The 16,472-nt window shown below is 39.2% G+C and overlaps 2 protein-coding genes across 3 annotated transcripts; both read right to left on the bottom strand.

Moving 5' to 3' along the window:
- Window positions 1–812: 812 nt before the first annotated feature.
- Window positions 813–5,213, bottom strand: rpl11 (ribosomal protein L11). Of its 2 annotated transcripts, none has more exons than XM_080862260.1 (6): window positions 5,189–5,213; window positions 4,419–4,569; window positions 3,424–3,530; window positions 2,994–3,125; window positions 1,581–1,691; window positions 813–895 (listed from the first exon to the last, which is right to left on the bottom strand). In XM_080862260.1, exons 1-6 carry the CDS (start codon window positions 5,192–5,194, stop codon window positions 866–868), a joined length of 537 nt encoding a protein of 178 aa, XP_080718386.1. In that variant the 5' UTR covers window positions 5,195–5,213; the 3' UTR covers window positions 813–865. The 2 variants fall into 2 exon arrangements, with proteins under 2 accessions (XP_080718386.1, XP_080718387.1); XM_080862261.1 differs by lacking the exon at window positions 5,189–5,213 and adding an exon at window positions 4,650–4,673.
- Window positions 5,214–6,439: 1,226 nt separating this feature from the next.
- On the bottom strand, window positions 6,440–16,218 carry LOC308384619 (cyclic GMP-AMP synthase). Its single transcript, XM_080863158.1, has 9 exons — window positions 16,086–16,218; window positions 13,521–13,643; window positions 13,210–13,427; window positions 12,656–12,884; window positions 11,531–11,661; window positions 10,424–10,568; window positions 8,988–9,087; window positions 8,457–8,579; window positions 6,440–7,343 (listed from the first exon to the last, which is right to left on the bottom strand). Exons 2-9 carry the CDS (start codon window positions 13,624–13,626, stop codon window positions 6,950–6,952), a joined length of 1,446 nt encoding a protein of 481 aa, XP_080719284.1. The 5' UTR covers window positions 13,627–13,643; window positions 16,086–16,218; the 3' UTR covers window positions 6,440–6,949.
- Between the last annotated feature and the right edge of the window lie 254 nt (window positions 16,219–16,472).

The following is a 16,472-nucleotide window of genomic DNA, read 5'->3' as shown; positions in this document are numbered from 1 at the left end:
CAATCCTACTGAAGTCAAGTGTCTTTGATCACGATCAGTTATGAAGCATAAACCTTCGTGGATCCACACACTAATCCAGCAGGAGTTGTACCTGCTCCTCTGTGCTTGGAGAAACAGGAAGAGCGCTAGCTGAGCTCTGCAAAGTGAAGGGTTGTCCTTTGTTGCCATGGTTTCTGCTTCTCAACCACCTCAACACTTCCTGTTACACAGTGAGGATCGTTTTCTTTAGCATGTGATTTATCATAAAGACTCATTTTGCAGAACACGCATTATGTTTATTTCTTTATTAATGTGTCTATTGCATGACGTGAATTATTGCTGGTGTCACAGCAGGGGTACATTTAAACTGTAACTCCTCTAGTATTTTAAAGAAGTTGCCTTTAAGCAGTTTCATGTTCTTCTACTGCTGTGAGAATGTTAAGCAGAACTCATTTTATTGTTCAATTTTAATGTCTTGTAAATGAGACACTGAGTCTCAATGGGACTACCTGCATAAATAAAGCTTAAATAATAATAAAAACTATTAGCAAAATAATGAAACTGCAACTCGGAAATCAGAATACCTCGAATGTTGATAAACTGAAGGATGTTAGTACTTTTATCAGAATTTTATTCCAGTTTTAAACATGTTTGCATTTAAAGTGAGCACATTAAAGTACTACTGTACGCAAGTAAAATTAATGCTGCTGCATTTCAGAAATTAACACTTAAATTTTTCCCTCATAATCGGCACAACATTTCTGCATGTCAGTTTTTTTCCCCTCCCACAATCAATTAAAAGATCTGAGAAATAAAAAACACGAGACAAAAACTTATTTTTTCCCATTTTATTACTTTGTTACAAACAAGATCAAAAGGTGGTCCTTTACTTGCCGGGGAGGATGATGCCATCGTACTGAAAGAGAGGAGACGAGAATGAGAGGTTACACATGAAGGAATTTGAATTTTCAGAAGAACCGTTTCACTCAAAAAGGACGTGAATTTTTAAAAAGCTGCAAAACTTTTAAAAATAGTTTAATTACCCTTTTCAATAATTCAAAAATAATAATACAATCAGCCTCCTCTGATTCAAAGGTGCTACTTTTCAGCAAATTATCCACCAAATCTTATGATACATGTTCAGCATTTAACTTGAATTAGAAGTTCAACAAATATCAGGGTTTCCCCTTCAAAATAAAGGTTTAACATTTGGTCAACATTTGAGCTTTGAAAGGTTTATGACACTCAAACTGAGTCAAACATCCTGTTCCTCCTCTTTGTCGCTTTTAAAGGAGCGTTTTCTAAATTTCTTTCTTTCGAAACTGTTTAAAAACTTCAAAAATTAACGTCAGCTATTAAAAAAAAAAATGTAAAGAAGCACCTGCTATGACCAAATCAACCCAACCTTCACTCATGCAGGTCACTAACAGCACATTCTCGTTCTTAACAGTGGTCTTATAAAAAGGTCAAGCCTCTACAGGAAATGAGCTGCACACCCAGTGGGAAACTCTTCCCCCTGGTGGTGAAAGTGTTGCCCTACAGAGGGTAATTCTTCCATAAAGGACACGTAATCTGGCAGCAATCAGGATCTGTGTACTCACTTTCTGCTGGAACCAGCGCATGGACTCCTCTTTGCGGATGCGGTGCTTGAAACCGATGCGGCCCCTTTTCCGCTTCTTGTCGGCGATGCTGAAGCCGGGTCTGCCCAGAACCTGAACGCAACAAACAGGGGAGAGCGCTTCAGAAAAGGCTCCGAGCAGCATGGATGCGCGTCTGTGAAGCCAAAGCTTTGACCTCAGTACAGCCCCCAAAACAGTTTTCAAAACTTGATTCGCTTATGAAATAAAAACAATCATTAAATACTTATGAATGTTACAAAAACATTAGCAAATATTGGCTGCACAGTGCACGACTTCAATAGGAGAAAGTAAACTCCATTAAAGCAGAGCTTAACTTTTTATGTACTGCTTCAGTTAAAGACGATCAGCTTTGTGTGTGATTTCTAAATCAGACGTCACATCCGAGTAAACAGCATGCATCTGTGAGTGGGTTTATAATGACAGTCTATGCAGCTGCACCGCACTTCACATTCAGCTGTCACCACATTAAAATTAAACTAGGCTGTTTTGTTAAAAATTAACTTTCTCTTCGTGTCTTTGCTCACCTCCTCTGGTGGGAGGTCTAAAGCTCAATTTAAATTAGCGTGTTCTGTGTAGAGAGTACGATGAAGTCTACACCATTTCCAGCACTTATATTTGTGTGACTGTGCTGTTTGTTACACTGTGTATAAATTCATACTGAAGTCCTGTCGATTTCCTGATTTGGGATTTCAAAAGAATCACCTTCCTCAGTCAAGTTTCCTGGTATTTTTGGAAAATTGGATTTACATTAAAAGTACTAAGAAAAAAAAAAGGCTGAAAATCTGCGTATCGCAGCCCTGAAGACAAATTCTCATTTATTTTATTATACAGCAAAACCTGTCAAGCTGTATGCTATTTTTTCACGCTAATTTTTTTTTTTTAGGTTTCGGTTTTAAAAGGTAAAGAACTTTTGTTCCCCCTCACTGATTTAATTTAGTCAAGCTTAAAATATTTTTTTGTGGTTATAAAATGAGCAAAATAAATAAATAAATAAAAAATAAAAAATGGAAGGACAACATCAGAACAAAGTCTCTGTGCCTCACTGCAAAGGCCACACTACAATGATGGCATCAAATAAACTGACATGAATATAAAACACTGCTAAACATAAGCACTTGAGACAAACCTACTGCAGGAAGCTGCTCCGAGGATTAAATGAGTCAAATAAATCCCCGTTACATCGTATTTATTATGATTTGTTGTCTTACTGTCATCTAAAACCATAAAACCCTCAAAAACCTTGAATGACAGGTCCAAACAACATCAAGCACCCACACACGAACAATCAAAGCAAAAGGAGACAAGTAGCCGTTACTGACCCACCAAATAAGCGCTACAATTATCTACTCTTAAAGGCATTTGAGTCTTCCTCACCACATAGAAGTCCAGACCGTAGATGCCGATGCTGGGGTCGTACTTGATGCCCAGATCGATGTGCTCCTGGATGCCGAAGCCAAAGTTTCCGGTGTCGGAGAAGTTGTTCTTTCTCAACTCGTACTCACGCACCTGGAAGCAGCAGAGGAGAACCGATTTACAGCAACAGCACAAGAAAATTCCCCCAAAACACGACAACAAATCTGAATATTCATGTCAATTTGAATAACTCTACATTAATACAAATTTTTTTTGTGAAGAACGATGAATTTTTTATTGAAAAGTTTTCTATGATTTTAAATTTTACTCTAATTTTAAACACTACAATATAAAACCTTAACATTTATCAGTCTGGGTAAGCGACACCAAGGGCTGAAAAGTGGAAAAAGATCACATGGATGCAGGTAAAACATGACATGGAGACACAGACCTTGAGTCCCTTCTCCAGAATCTCCTCTGCTTTGGCTCCACGGACGGTGCAGTGGACAGCAATCTTTTCATTTCTGCGAATACCAAAGGATCTCACAGTGTAGCGGGCTGCAGGAGGAGGAAACAAAAACAACCTTTAAGTCCCCATAACAGCACGAAGCGGAGTGAAATATTTCCAAAATGCAGTCCATTCCTCCTCAAGGAGGTACACATTTAAGATTAGACACATAGCAAGGGGCTACAGGAAGTAGTTTAAAAAGTTGAGCTACTACTGGCCCATCAAACACAAGGCGGGATGTGTGCCGCGGTTAATCATAACCTCTGTTCAGCTGCTTACATTTGACTTTAGGATTTGAAAAAGTCTGGTGATCATTTTTGTTTTTTAACAGTAAAATAGACTTTTCAAAGAAGTTTTCTTGACTTTAAGAAACAGGCTTAAACTCAACCGAGAACAGAAACATAACCCGGAGCCGTTACCACAGATTTGCTGGCTTGTTGCCCTCACTCATCAGCACCAGTTGTAGAAGTCAGTTAAGTGAATTATGCATATTTTATTACAGTACAACTAATAACTAAGACTAAACCACAGCTAGAAAGTGAAAACTTTGTTTTTCTATGCAGGAGGACCCGACTAGAACCTGCAACAGGCAACAATATCACTAATGTACCGGTGTGCCAAACGAGGACTACAGTCACCATCTCCTGTCAGGAGGTACGCAAGTCCAAGAGAGGCCATTGGCAAGTGAGTTTTCAAAGTAAAATACAAATAATGGCAACACAAGAGTCTTCAATACTCACAACTCAGGCCTCAGAGACCATTTCATCCCAATAGCTTAGATTCTGTTTGGTCTTACCCTCACCTGTCCATATGGCACTCTTGTGTTGTATATTTGTACTGTCCTTTATCATATACACAGGGACTTTACCTTTGAACCTGGTTGTACTGTGTAACTGTGACAAAGTTGTGTTTTTTGCTAAAGTGAGACAGACACCTACCCTTGGAGAAGACGGGGGTCTGCCCCGTGAGCTGCTCCAGCACCTTGGCAGCTCTGGTCAGTCTGTCTCCGCTCTCTCCCACGCAGATGTTCAAGCAGAGCTTGCGAATGCGGACCTCTCGCATGGGGTTCTCCTTCTTCTCACCCTGGTCCTGAAAGGGAACAACACATAGGATCAGCAACTCAAAAATATAAAACATGACAAAACCACCATCATCCAAAGTCCTCACACCATCTTAGCTGCTCCTGTTCCGCTAAAAAACCAGCCTTACTCGAGCTTCAGTTTATTCCTTCAGTCTCTTACGTCCTGTCAATGATCTGATCTACTTCAGCCTGAGATCAACACATGCCGGCCGGAGAACATGTCCGTACATATCCCCGCTGCTAATGCTACTGTTAGCACTGACACAAGAATCATACACGTCCTGATTTTTGGCAACCCCGTTAAACTGCCTAAAAACACCTCGATTAAATAACGACACGCTCAAAAAGCGGCCTGAACGTCTCTGCAATCTGAACTTTAATAGCGGAAGCGCACGGGTTCACAGAGTCTGTTAGCGGCTAGCTGGTTAGCATTACTCGCTTTCCTACTTTTAATCACTTTTCTCCAACTTTTATGTACAAATACGACCCCAGTGTGATCAACCACAGTGAGGTCTATGGCTCTGTTGACGGATCAGCCATCAGGATGAGCCTGCTGCTCCGATGACTGCAGATTTTAACCGTAACTTCACATTTCATCGCCACAGTACGACGTGAGACGATACTCACCGCCATGTTGGATCACTAAAAGAGGGCGTTTCGTTTCCGGCGACGTATATTTATAGTCGTGGGTTCACCGAAACGCGGCTTGAGGAAACATCGATGAGAGAGCCAAGGTTCCGTGTAACGTGAAATAATAATAACAGCTAAAAACATCAACAACAACAACAAAAATAAATAAAGTTAAAAATATATCATAAAGTTAAAATGACAATAGAGCTAAAATATTAGACGTCATAAAAGAAAGTTTTAAACTTTTTTCTTTTGAAGGTAAAATCAGCAGTTTTGACTGATAAATTAACACAGTGCTTTTTTTGCCCTGTTTCCCACTATAATTTAAGCAACGCTTCAAAATTCAACATAACTGCGCTAATAGGCAGGAGGAGGCATTTATGCTGGCTGCCAGGTGCTTCAAGTCTATTGAAAGATGCTCATGTGTATTTCTTCTGTATCACTGTTAACTACTATGTCTTTTCAATCTATTTCCTTTAGGGGTTACCAAAGCAGATCATCAGCCTCCATCTCACCCTGCCTCTAACATCCTCTTCTGTCACACTAACCCTCTCGACCACCTTCCTCGCTGCATCCACGAACCTCCTCTTCCTCTTTCCTTCCTGCCTGGCAGCTCCATATTCAACATCTTCTGTCCAGTATATCCACTATCCTTCCTCTGCACATGTCCAGACCACCTCAGCCTCGCTTCTCTAACCGCTCAACCTGAGCTGTCTTGCTGATGCACTCAGTTCTTATGTTGTCCATTCAGGTCATTCCCAGTGAAATATTAACATCTTCTACTCTGTGCCTTCCTGCTTGGCCTCCTGTCTTTTTTTAGAGCCACCCTTTCCAAACAAACACTAGCAGGTCTCACTACCATCCTGTAAATATCTGTTTACAGGATTAATTAATTAAATATATGTTGATTAAATATATTTTTGTCTTCAGAGTTTTTACCAGACAAAACAATTTCAAGACGAAGCAAGCCGTCCTCATTTCTTTTATAATTATTTGTGAAAGCAAGACAATTAAAAAATTACAATAATTATCATCCAATGTATTATCTTTTCTATATATTGCTATTTAATTAAGCAATAATTACACCTAATGGAAAAGCTGTTGGATGAGTTTCCCTTTTTGATCTATTAATATTTTTGTTTATGAAGCTGAGTCATATTACACTTAATTTTTTCAAAAACACAACATTTAAAATGGTGAATTGAGCCACACGCACACAAAAAACTCAAACTAATGTTTTTGTATTTTATTATTATTATTATTTGCCTTTATTACACTTTAAATACCTCTCTATAAAATAGATTCATTAATTTTGTTTTTTTAGGTTGCAAGGAAGTCACATTAAATCCGATTTTCACAAAAACACAATAATTCAAAAAGATCTAAAATTCTACATAGATAGAAAAAGTGAGGGAACGGGAAATAACAACAACAACAACAACAACAACAACAACAACAATAATAATAAAGGTAAATAATGTGAACACAACCTAACCTTTAATGACATCAATGAACTATTTCATGGCTCGAAAGGCTGCCATGGAATAGCTCTACGACATGCACTATAGGTCCACCTGGAAGTTTAATGCTATTATTAAGTAAAGAAAATATCAGGATGTAAAATGTTTTTTTTATAACTACTTCATAACATCAAACAATGTACAATGACGTTAATTTGATTTCACCTGAAATGTCTGAAATCAGTTTTTGGTCACAGGGTTTCACTTAATCAGCATCATACTTCACATTTCTCATTACTTAACAGGATAACAGGATATAGAAGGCATAACCCACCAGGACAGTAAATGCTACACCCAGTTTATTCATCAGTGCTGCGTCCACAAAGTGAACCAGTACGAAGGACCTTTCCTCAAACGTCTCATTGCAGGTTTCATCTAAATCTTCCCTGGGCATCAGAGGTGGCACCAGAGCTGGAGGCTTCAGTAGGGGCAGGCCCTCCCTCCTCTGCTCCTTCAGGGCACTGACGAGGAAAGCCAGAGCTTTACGAGAGAAGGAGGACGGCGAGAAGAGGTTGCATTCGGGAGCAAAGAAGTGAGGGAGGTTGCCTCTGCTCGCATAGTCCTCCAGCGCCCGGACAAGATACAGGAAGCAGACAGGAAGGTCCTGAGGGTTCCATTTGGCATCGTCATACCTGAAAGACAGGATGCAGGGAGGAAAACATCAGAAAAATCACGTATGTAAGTTAAGAGTCATATCAATTTGTGGGCAGATTACAGGTCACTCATTCTTATCATTATAATTAGTAATAAGCATAAATATACTTTGTTATATTTACTTGTAATATTTTGCAGAGATTTAAATAGGAAATGTTTTGCTTGTTATTCAACTGAAAGGAAACGATTGTGCTAATCTTTACATATTTTTTATTCTTGGAGTCTAATAGGGTAGCTTTGGACCCTGAGCCACGATTAATTCTCCACATGCAACAATTTTGTCTTTTATTTTGTTTTTCACAACAAAACCAGGGACCAAGCTGAACTTTAGTTAAATAAAGATCAATGCACTAACATCAAATACTCTACTTTACTTATGTTCCCCAAAAATAAATAAATAAATAAAAATGTTATTATTGTATTCAACTTCTTTCCATTATGGGCATGTATGTCTGCAACCCATTGGCAGTGGCTTCGTGTGCCACTAGAGGGGCCACTGCACAGTTTGGGAACCACTGCATTAGACCTTCTTTTGATTGGCTGTCCCTTACTAACAGAAGGTTTAAACAGGAGGTGGGTGGAGCTTCTCACAGCTGGGAACATAATCTGTTGCAGATGCTGATTTTGTGCCTCAACAATGACTTGTGCAAGAAAATATGCATTAGCAAATTCATTTAGGAATTCACTTTGTAGTTCTTTAATTTATTTAGAGATTAGTAAAGTCATTTATGTTTGAACAATGCAATTTCAAACAAGGTTGAGATATCTATCTATCTATCTATCTATCTATCTATCTATCTATCTATCTATCTATCTATCTATCTATCTATCTATATATATATATATATATATATATATATATATATATATATATATATATATATATATATATATATATATGTATATATATAAACATATAAGAACAAAAAGGAAAACATAACAGCAAGTGAGTTGGAAGCCGCCAGTACATCACATTTCTTTTTTACATGAATTTATCACCCACACATACGTCAGGAGAAATCAGGACTTCAAGCCAACCATCGTTAGCTCTACCTTTAGCCTACCCCTGTAACGAGAGTTTTGAGGAATACCTGGTGGACAGGGTGTGCAGGAAGGTGGTCTTCCCATGGTACGAACAGAGGTCATTCAGCTCTTTGGGAAAACGTTGTTTTAGACCCTCAATCAGAGATTTGAGGAGCATTAAGCACCGCTTTCTGCAAAAAAAAAAAAAAAAAAAAACATATGGCAGAAAGGCACAATCCAAAAGTTTAAAATCTGTGACATTTGTCATCCACTTCATTAGCCAATTAGACAGTCTAGGCTCACAGGCAGGCTGGAGCTGATCCCAGCTCTACATTACTCAATTATTTGTTTATTATCTTATTGAAAATGCTCTACAAGCATAATAAGTGTAGCTCTAAAACAGAACTGCACAGGATGGCACAAGATCTGTAATTGCACTTGTGTCATTTTACACAGCGACATCATCAACTCTGAATACTGTGGTCAAACCAATTAAATCTATCAATTAAGATTCTGTCTAAATGACACTCGACACTTAAGTGCTTTACTCCGGCCTGTGATTCCAAGATGATCAGATCTTGTGTGAGAAGATGTCTCACCGGCAGCATTTGGTGTCACGACTCTCACAGCAGGTTTTCTTGTTGCCATGAGACATGATGATTTTCTTCTCAATGTGAGAGAAAGAGATCCTCCAGCTCTCTGATGAGGGAAGGCAAAACATAATATCACCACGTATTCGGACAGCATACAACAAAACCGAGCACTGTCTATTGTGCAATAAAGCTTCAGAGATTCAAACCTATCTATGACCTGTCATAGTTTGTCTTATTTTATATTTTGTCTTTGCTCTTAGTTGTTGTTATTATTTTGGACTTCGGTCATGGTGTCATACCTGTACACTGAAGATGGATCAAAATGTATTGATTGTTTTTCCCCAGTACTCAAACTTCGATATCTCTGAAACCATTCACACGATTTGGACTGTTTTAAATATTATTATATGTCTTGTCCATGAGAAGATGTAAATAAAACAGTCGTCTACCTGCAAAACTGGGATTTCTACACATATACAAACCTGCTGTCATAAATTGGACATCCAAATATTTTAGTGACTTCAAGAATCCGTCACTTTGTTAACATGAGCTCCACCCCTGAGAGTCACTGAAGCATAGCACCAGATATTTGCCCCAAAACACTGAAGGACCTAGCTCAAGAAGCTTCCAACATAATGGGAATCTTTAAAGCTGATGCTGGAAAAACACTGAGAAACACCCCGACCTTTATCCTAAACAAAACATTTGTATCATCTTACAGAAAAATAATACTTTTTTAAACTTTCTGGCTGTTGTTGAAGTGAATCTATCAGGCTTTTCCTTATTTTCTGTCATATAGCTACCGTTAGCTGAACTGTCCAGTTAAGTCAGGGGTGTCGAACTCCAGGCCTCGAGGGCCGGTGTCCTGCAGGTTCTAGATATCACCCTGGGTACACACACTCAAATCAAATGATTAGTTCATTACCAGGCCTCTGGAGAACTTGAAGACATGTTGAGGAGGTAATTTAGCTATTTAAATCAGCTGTGATGGATCAAGAATCCATCTAAAACCTGCAGGACACCGGCCCTCGAGGCCTGGAATTTGACACCTGTGGGTTAAGCAGTTAAGAAAATGAAAGGATGAATGGTGGATAATACTTTTTTCAGTCACTGTTTCACCTTATGTTAAAGACGGACAAGGTTTCATAATGATAAATCAGAGTATGTATCACTATATCACTATATCACCATGAGCCAAACGCTCAGGCTGTTATGCTGGAGGTTTCTTCCTGTTAAAAGGGAGTTTTTCTTTCCCACTGTCGTTGAAGATCTTGCTCATAGGGGGTCATGTGATTGTTCTGGTTTTCTCTGTTTTCTCTATATAACTGAAAATGAATTGAACTGAAATGAATGTGCTTTGCATTGCCAGTCTTTTTTAAAACAAACCACACAGAAACTCCTCTCTGAGTTTGGGGTCTGGAGAGGAGTCAGCTTCCTCTCACCTTTGGCGTCCTCGCTGAGGTTTCGTCCTTTCTGCCTCTTTGGTACAAAATAACACGGCAATCTTCGGATGTCTTGAAGAGCTTTCTTTCCCAGCCAGTTGGATACATCCAGGCCATTACGAACCGCAGCCGGCCAACTTTGAACCTACAAACAGACACGAGGAGGAACATTACCTCGCAGCAGGTGCAAAACACAGTTAACTCTTTTGCCACGTGTCACGTAACTGTCCCGGTTCACTGTTTAATATTTATTTTTTGGTGGGTTTCAATGGCATCCTGATGTTGTTATTCCTCTGTCAAGCCTTTTTTGGGATGCCTGTTTTGTTTTGCCCTTTGGGAGATGTCATTGCTAGATTTCCAAGTGATTCTATCTCCTCAAAATTAGTTTTGTGACCTTTGTGTATAGTGGGAAAAAAATGTAGGTGCATACTGGGGGCTATGTTTATTATTGTAATCCATTTTGAGGTGTGTTATGTGCTGTTGCTGTCTGGTAAGGAGTAAATATTCCTGTAGTTTTTCCTTGTGGTAACTAAACTGATTTCTTTGAAGCTTATCTGCTCCCAGAATAAATATGTATGGCATTTCTTCCCTTGCAAGTGAATAAACACCTTAAACTCACTGCTCTGTGTCTCACTTTATAAGCAAACTTTGAAACTGACACTAGTCAAAAAAACAAGCCTCAAACTGTCAAACCAAAAAAAGTTACAAGTTGATGCACAAGATAGGTTTGACAAAAGACTTAAAAATTTTACGTTACTGAGAGGGAAACATTAGAAACACAAGACTGGGAGAGCCCAGTGTTTCCAGAGCCCTTAAAGTACAGACAATACATGCAGATGTGTGGTTTTATTTTGCCAATAGTTTCCGGCGTCACTTTAAAGGGGTATGAGTAATTTTGGGGGGAGGAGAAAGAAGCCAGTGATGATTTCTCTTATGTCCAAGTTAAACAAACTGAGCATTGTTACAAAAGTGCTGAAGGTGAATCATGCACCATTCAGACAAAACTACAGGTCCTCCAGGCTTCATACCTTTAATTGTGATTTTGAGCAGCACACATAAAGCGGTCAGTAATCTTATTTATGACCACAGAGCAGATTCAGTGATTACCTCGAGCGCAGGAACCACGTCCACGGAGATCAGCTCCTCGCTGTTCTTGTCAGTTTTGAAGAGAGACAAAGTGACAGCCGGAGAGTGCACGCGCTTCCTGTTCACCTCCCAGCGATAGCATTCATCGGGCACTGAAAACAGGCACAGGTTAAATGTTAAAAACTCTGTTTTTGTTTGTGTAAGGATCCCACTCTGAAGAGTGCACATTAAGAGGCCGGTACCACTGTGATTAAAATGCATCTGAACATGTTGGGCTTCACTTCTCAACACTTGTGGTTCAGTAACATCAGAGTTTACTGACTACTCGTTATAAAATTGTTATTCACTGCAGATATTTTGGGAATAAAGAATAAAAAAAAATCAATTATTTCTAATCTCACTTTATTAATCTAGTGATGGAGACTCGGGGTTGGTGTTGATGAACCTTTTTGTTAACGAACATCAAAATCAAAACTGCAAAGCTAACAGAAACGATAGTGCATACTTACAAAATCAGCAAAAATAACAACTTTAGTCTCTTTTTGTTTATTTGGTTCAGTTTGACTGTAGAGAGTTTGATGGATATGCACATAAACTCTGGGATAGTTTTGTCTGTGCAGTGCTTGCACTGTTACATTCTTTTGCTGTTAATGATAAAACCACAGTTTTGCTGCTGTGCATCTAAACTGAACTAAAATGAAAATAATGGAAAACGTGACACTATAATAACTCTGATGGGGACTAAGATACAGCTGTGTTTAAAAAATATCAGGATAGTGTTAATTAAAAAATGTCTCTGTAATGCACAAATGAGTTAACAAGTTCTTTTTTCAGTCTAGGTATTGATTTTAAATGATCCTAACAAGCATCGAACAACATCATTTCTTGTGCCTGTTTGACTGGCCTTTATTTAGCCTCATAATCGTGAAAACTGGGCTCTGCTTAGTAAAAGTTGATCCAAATTTAGCCCAATATGATTGTCTGTTTTACATCCCATGAAACCATGATCAGATCCCACCCAATTAAGACCTGTTGACAAGACAACTTTAGGAAATTCTCTAAACAGTTTTGAGCCATTAAAAGGTGGAAAAGCCAGAAGACCAGCAGGAGAAACAGAAGTATAAGATTAGAGGTGAGGCAGAAAACCTTTGTAGGTCTTGAGGAATTTGCGGACCAGGCGATGCATCTCATTCAGGACCTTGCTCGACGAGAGGGTGAGGTTGTTCTCCAGAAGAAAAGCCTTAATGGGTTGTCGAGCGGGCCGGGTGAGATCGAGCCGGTAGAAGAGACCCCCGTCGAGCTTCATCGGGTTGAGGCGTAGGTTTGGGCTGCCTGGAAACGTCAGCATCATGTCAAACTCATCAGGCATGTGGATCTGGGAGCAGAGGATGAATTAAAAGTCAGATCAGATCACATCAATCAGGAGGAGCAGAGACTGGGAAGGGATGTGCAGGAAGGCTTTCATTATATATTAATCACTAAGGTGCTATGAGATGTTTTAGAAACTACTGAAGTGATACTCGTGCATCAAGAGTTATTTGATGACGTGATTTGATGTTTTTCAGGCAGTCAGAAGATCAGATGAACAGGTGAACTTAATAAGAACAAAGGCAGGACATACGAATACTTAAAACTGGATTAAAAAACATAAACATTAAAATAGTCACGTCTGAATTAAAATTCAGAAGCTGTGATCTCACCTTAACTTTCTCAAAGTAGCTGCCGGCGTTGAGGCACTCTGCTGACTTGAATAAAGGTTCATTGTTAAGGAATTTCAGCAGATTCTCACGAAAATCGTTGACCACCTCAGCAGCCCAGCGACGGTCTGTCAGCCGGATCTTCAGGTCTTCGGCATTATTTTTGATCCAGGTCTCCAGATCTGTGGGGATGGCGGACTCCTCAGCCACCTCCCCCTCCTCTGCAAAGTGACAAAGATAATATTTTTTTAGGCAAAGCAGAGAGGTGAGCGTTAAAGATTCACGTAAAGCCCCCAAAATTATGGCAGTGTCACCTGACTGCTGCTGCTGAATCTTCTCTTTTGGTCTGGCGACAGGCTTTACTCTGTCTCCCACCCGTGCCTCACGTGGGGATTGTTGTTGTTTGTCCTTTAACTCCATAACTCGTTTATTTCAGCCTTTAACACAGATAAAATAACCTGCTGTTTAATTAAATCTATGAAACGTAAATATGGGAGATGTAAAAAAAAATATTAGAAACACACCACTGACTTTGCCCATTCTAAAATCTGCAAATTTTCTGCAACCTATCCAACCTTTAACCTTTAACCACTGCTCTGTTCATTTATTTCTTCGTGTTATCATTGATTCATTTTGATCTTCTGACAATTTTCTTTTTTTGGAGCTGACAGTAACACTTTAAACGCTTTACCTGCAGCAGCTGCTAACCGCTGCTACACTTGTTTTTCCCGAGACAAGTTCAGGACCAAATATCTGTCAGAACAGAAAAAGTAACACGAAGCTTTTTATTAACTCACTCATTTCAAATTGTAAATCTTAATTACACAATAGTAAATTACATGGTTGTGTTTTGTTTTTTTCTGCAGACCAACTGCACCATCTTAAATGCCCAGCAGGGGGCCACAGCCCACACTTTGGACATTGCTGATCTAATTGTAGAGGTTTATTAACACGTGGTAAACATTTATACATTCTATATAAATTACAACAGATATCATACAGTTAGATTTTATGTCTTTAATTATTGAAGTTTAGGACTGTGTGTTTCTAAAAAAAAAGTGTTTGCTTAGTCTTTGCTGGCTTTGATGTATTCCATATGATATTACAGTATGGTAAGGTTGTGTTGTTTTTGCAGCCCTGACCAACATCCTACATACACTTCAGTCATCCGGCCACACCCTGCATTGCTGCTATCCTGCACATTCACAGCTCCCTTCCACGCTTTGGTTAAACAAACTGACAGGACAGTTGAGCCCTTTGGGCCCAGTTGGTATGAACATGTCAGACTCACTGGAGTCCAGAGTTTGTGTCAGCTGGACTTTCATTAACACCACCTGACTGTAAAAGCTGCACCAAAGTGCTGTACTGTTGGTTGAAATCAAGTTACCAATGCTCTGTTCTCATACACTTCATTCATACACACGTCATTCACTTTCTTATTACCCACTGCAAAAAAGCAGGAATTTCTCATTGAGACAGTGAAAAACTTAACAGATATCAGAAGACTTCCTCCAAACAAAGTACAGCAAAATTCAAACAGAAGCCAGCTGAAATGTAATGTCAGCAGCTCAGCTGTCAGCAGGGAGCAAAACATTTATAATGTACAGGGTGTAAAAAAACAAAGGCCGGTCAGTCATGGCCGGTTTGTTTTAAAGTTTATGAGTAAAATGAACTTCTAGACTTCTCTGGAGCAATAAATGGATGAGAAAATTGCAGAAGCAGGGAAATATTCAACTCCTGACTAAGATAAAGCCCATGGCCTTGCATAATAAAATAAACTAAGTAAAAGAAAGAAATATTAAACTATACAATTTAAGGTGTGTTTTGTTTTGTTTTGTTTTTTGTCAGGGTGACAATTCATTACCGAAAAGTTTCTCTTTTTTCACTATTCCACTATTTCATTACAGTTTTGCTTTGTTTTGTTTGCTGTGGGTCTGTGGCCATTTATTCAGATTAGTCAAATGAATGTGATTTTCTGTGAATGAACAGAAAATGTCATCTTTTCAGTTAGAGGACAATCTCAGTCCTTTTTGCTTTTTCTGTAATTTTACGGATTTACATCTCAGGCTGTTCATCAAATTTGATAAAGCATCGTTTGATTAAAGGATGTGTTATTTAATTTATCGTGTACCTTGATTTTCTTTACAGTAAAAAACTCAGGTGAGATGTTTTATAGGTTATTGAGCAATACTTTTAGTCGTCTGCCACGCTTTGGATCAAACTTGGCTGTATGTGTCTCATGAAATTAAATGAGCTCTATGATAATTTATACTAGTAGATGGTAAATACCCAACTTTCAAATAAACAAAATGTAGCAGTGGGCCGGTTAGCGTTGTTTGTGTTTATGAACATCACTGCTCCTCCCCATCAGGGCTGTACGAGGTCCCTTTAATATCCCTGCAGGCCAGCAGTGTTAAGAAGGAGTTCGTGTAGTTAATGTTTAAGAAAACCTGATTGCGTAAGTGGATCCAAAGATCCAAAGAAATATGGAGGTAAATTTGACTGAAAAGGGTTGCATATGCGTACAATGTGACCCACGAGCGTAAACTAAGCGTTACACGCGTACCAGTGATTTCTGTGTAATGTTTAAGGACTCCTACGCGCGTGCTCCAATCCACACAGAAATACGAAGCGATCCGACCACAGGTATAACACTTTTATAAACGTGTACGTCCAAAACTGAATAAATACTGATCATTTACGCACATTATATTAAGTTCGGCTTCACGGATCCCGGATCCGATCATTTTGGCTTTCAAAAACCACAGCTGAGGGGCGAAAGAGCCGCGGCTCTGTGACCTCTGCCGTAAAACACCGAAGCGAGTGATTTGTGATGTGAAAAGAAGCAAATGAAACAATCCGACAGCGGTTTGACTCACCTGAGCAGCGTCCTCTGCAAATGGAGATGAAGCCCTGACTGTTGTGTTTTACTTCCTACTCTAGGATTACTTTCTCTTTCAGTTATCATGAAGCAGAATCTAGGGATGAAGCCCTCTTCCTCCTCCTCCTACCTGGGATCCTGTTTTGAGCTTCATCACCCCTGATGGGAAAATGTTGCGCAATGAGCTGGGGTATGTGCTCACACACCTTTTACGTTCAAGTGTGCCCAACAATGAATTCCCACAAAGACACCACTACATCAGGAAGCATTTAGGCTCTATGAATCAAGTGTGAGGTTTAATGCTTTACTTGTGTTTTTGTGGCTTTTATCTCTTACCTGCTCGTGTTAGGTCAGGATCACTTAAGTGGAAAGAATGTGTCATACA

This window comes from Rhamphochromis sp. 'chilingali', assembly GCF_963969265.1.
Source record: "Rhamphochromis sp. 'chilingali' genome assembly, chromosome: 17".
NCBI classification, from domain to species: domain Eukaryota; kingdom Metazoa; phylum Chordata; class Actinopteri; order Cichliformes; family Cichlidae; genus Rhamphochromis; species Rhamphochromis sp. 'chilingali'.
This window is presented reverse-complemented; position numbering and strand designations above follow the sequence as displayed.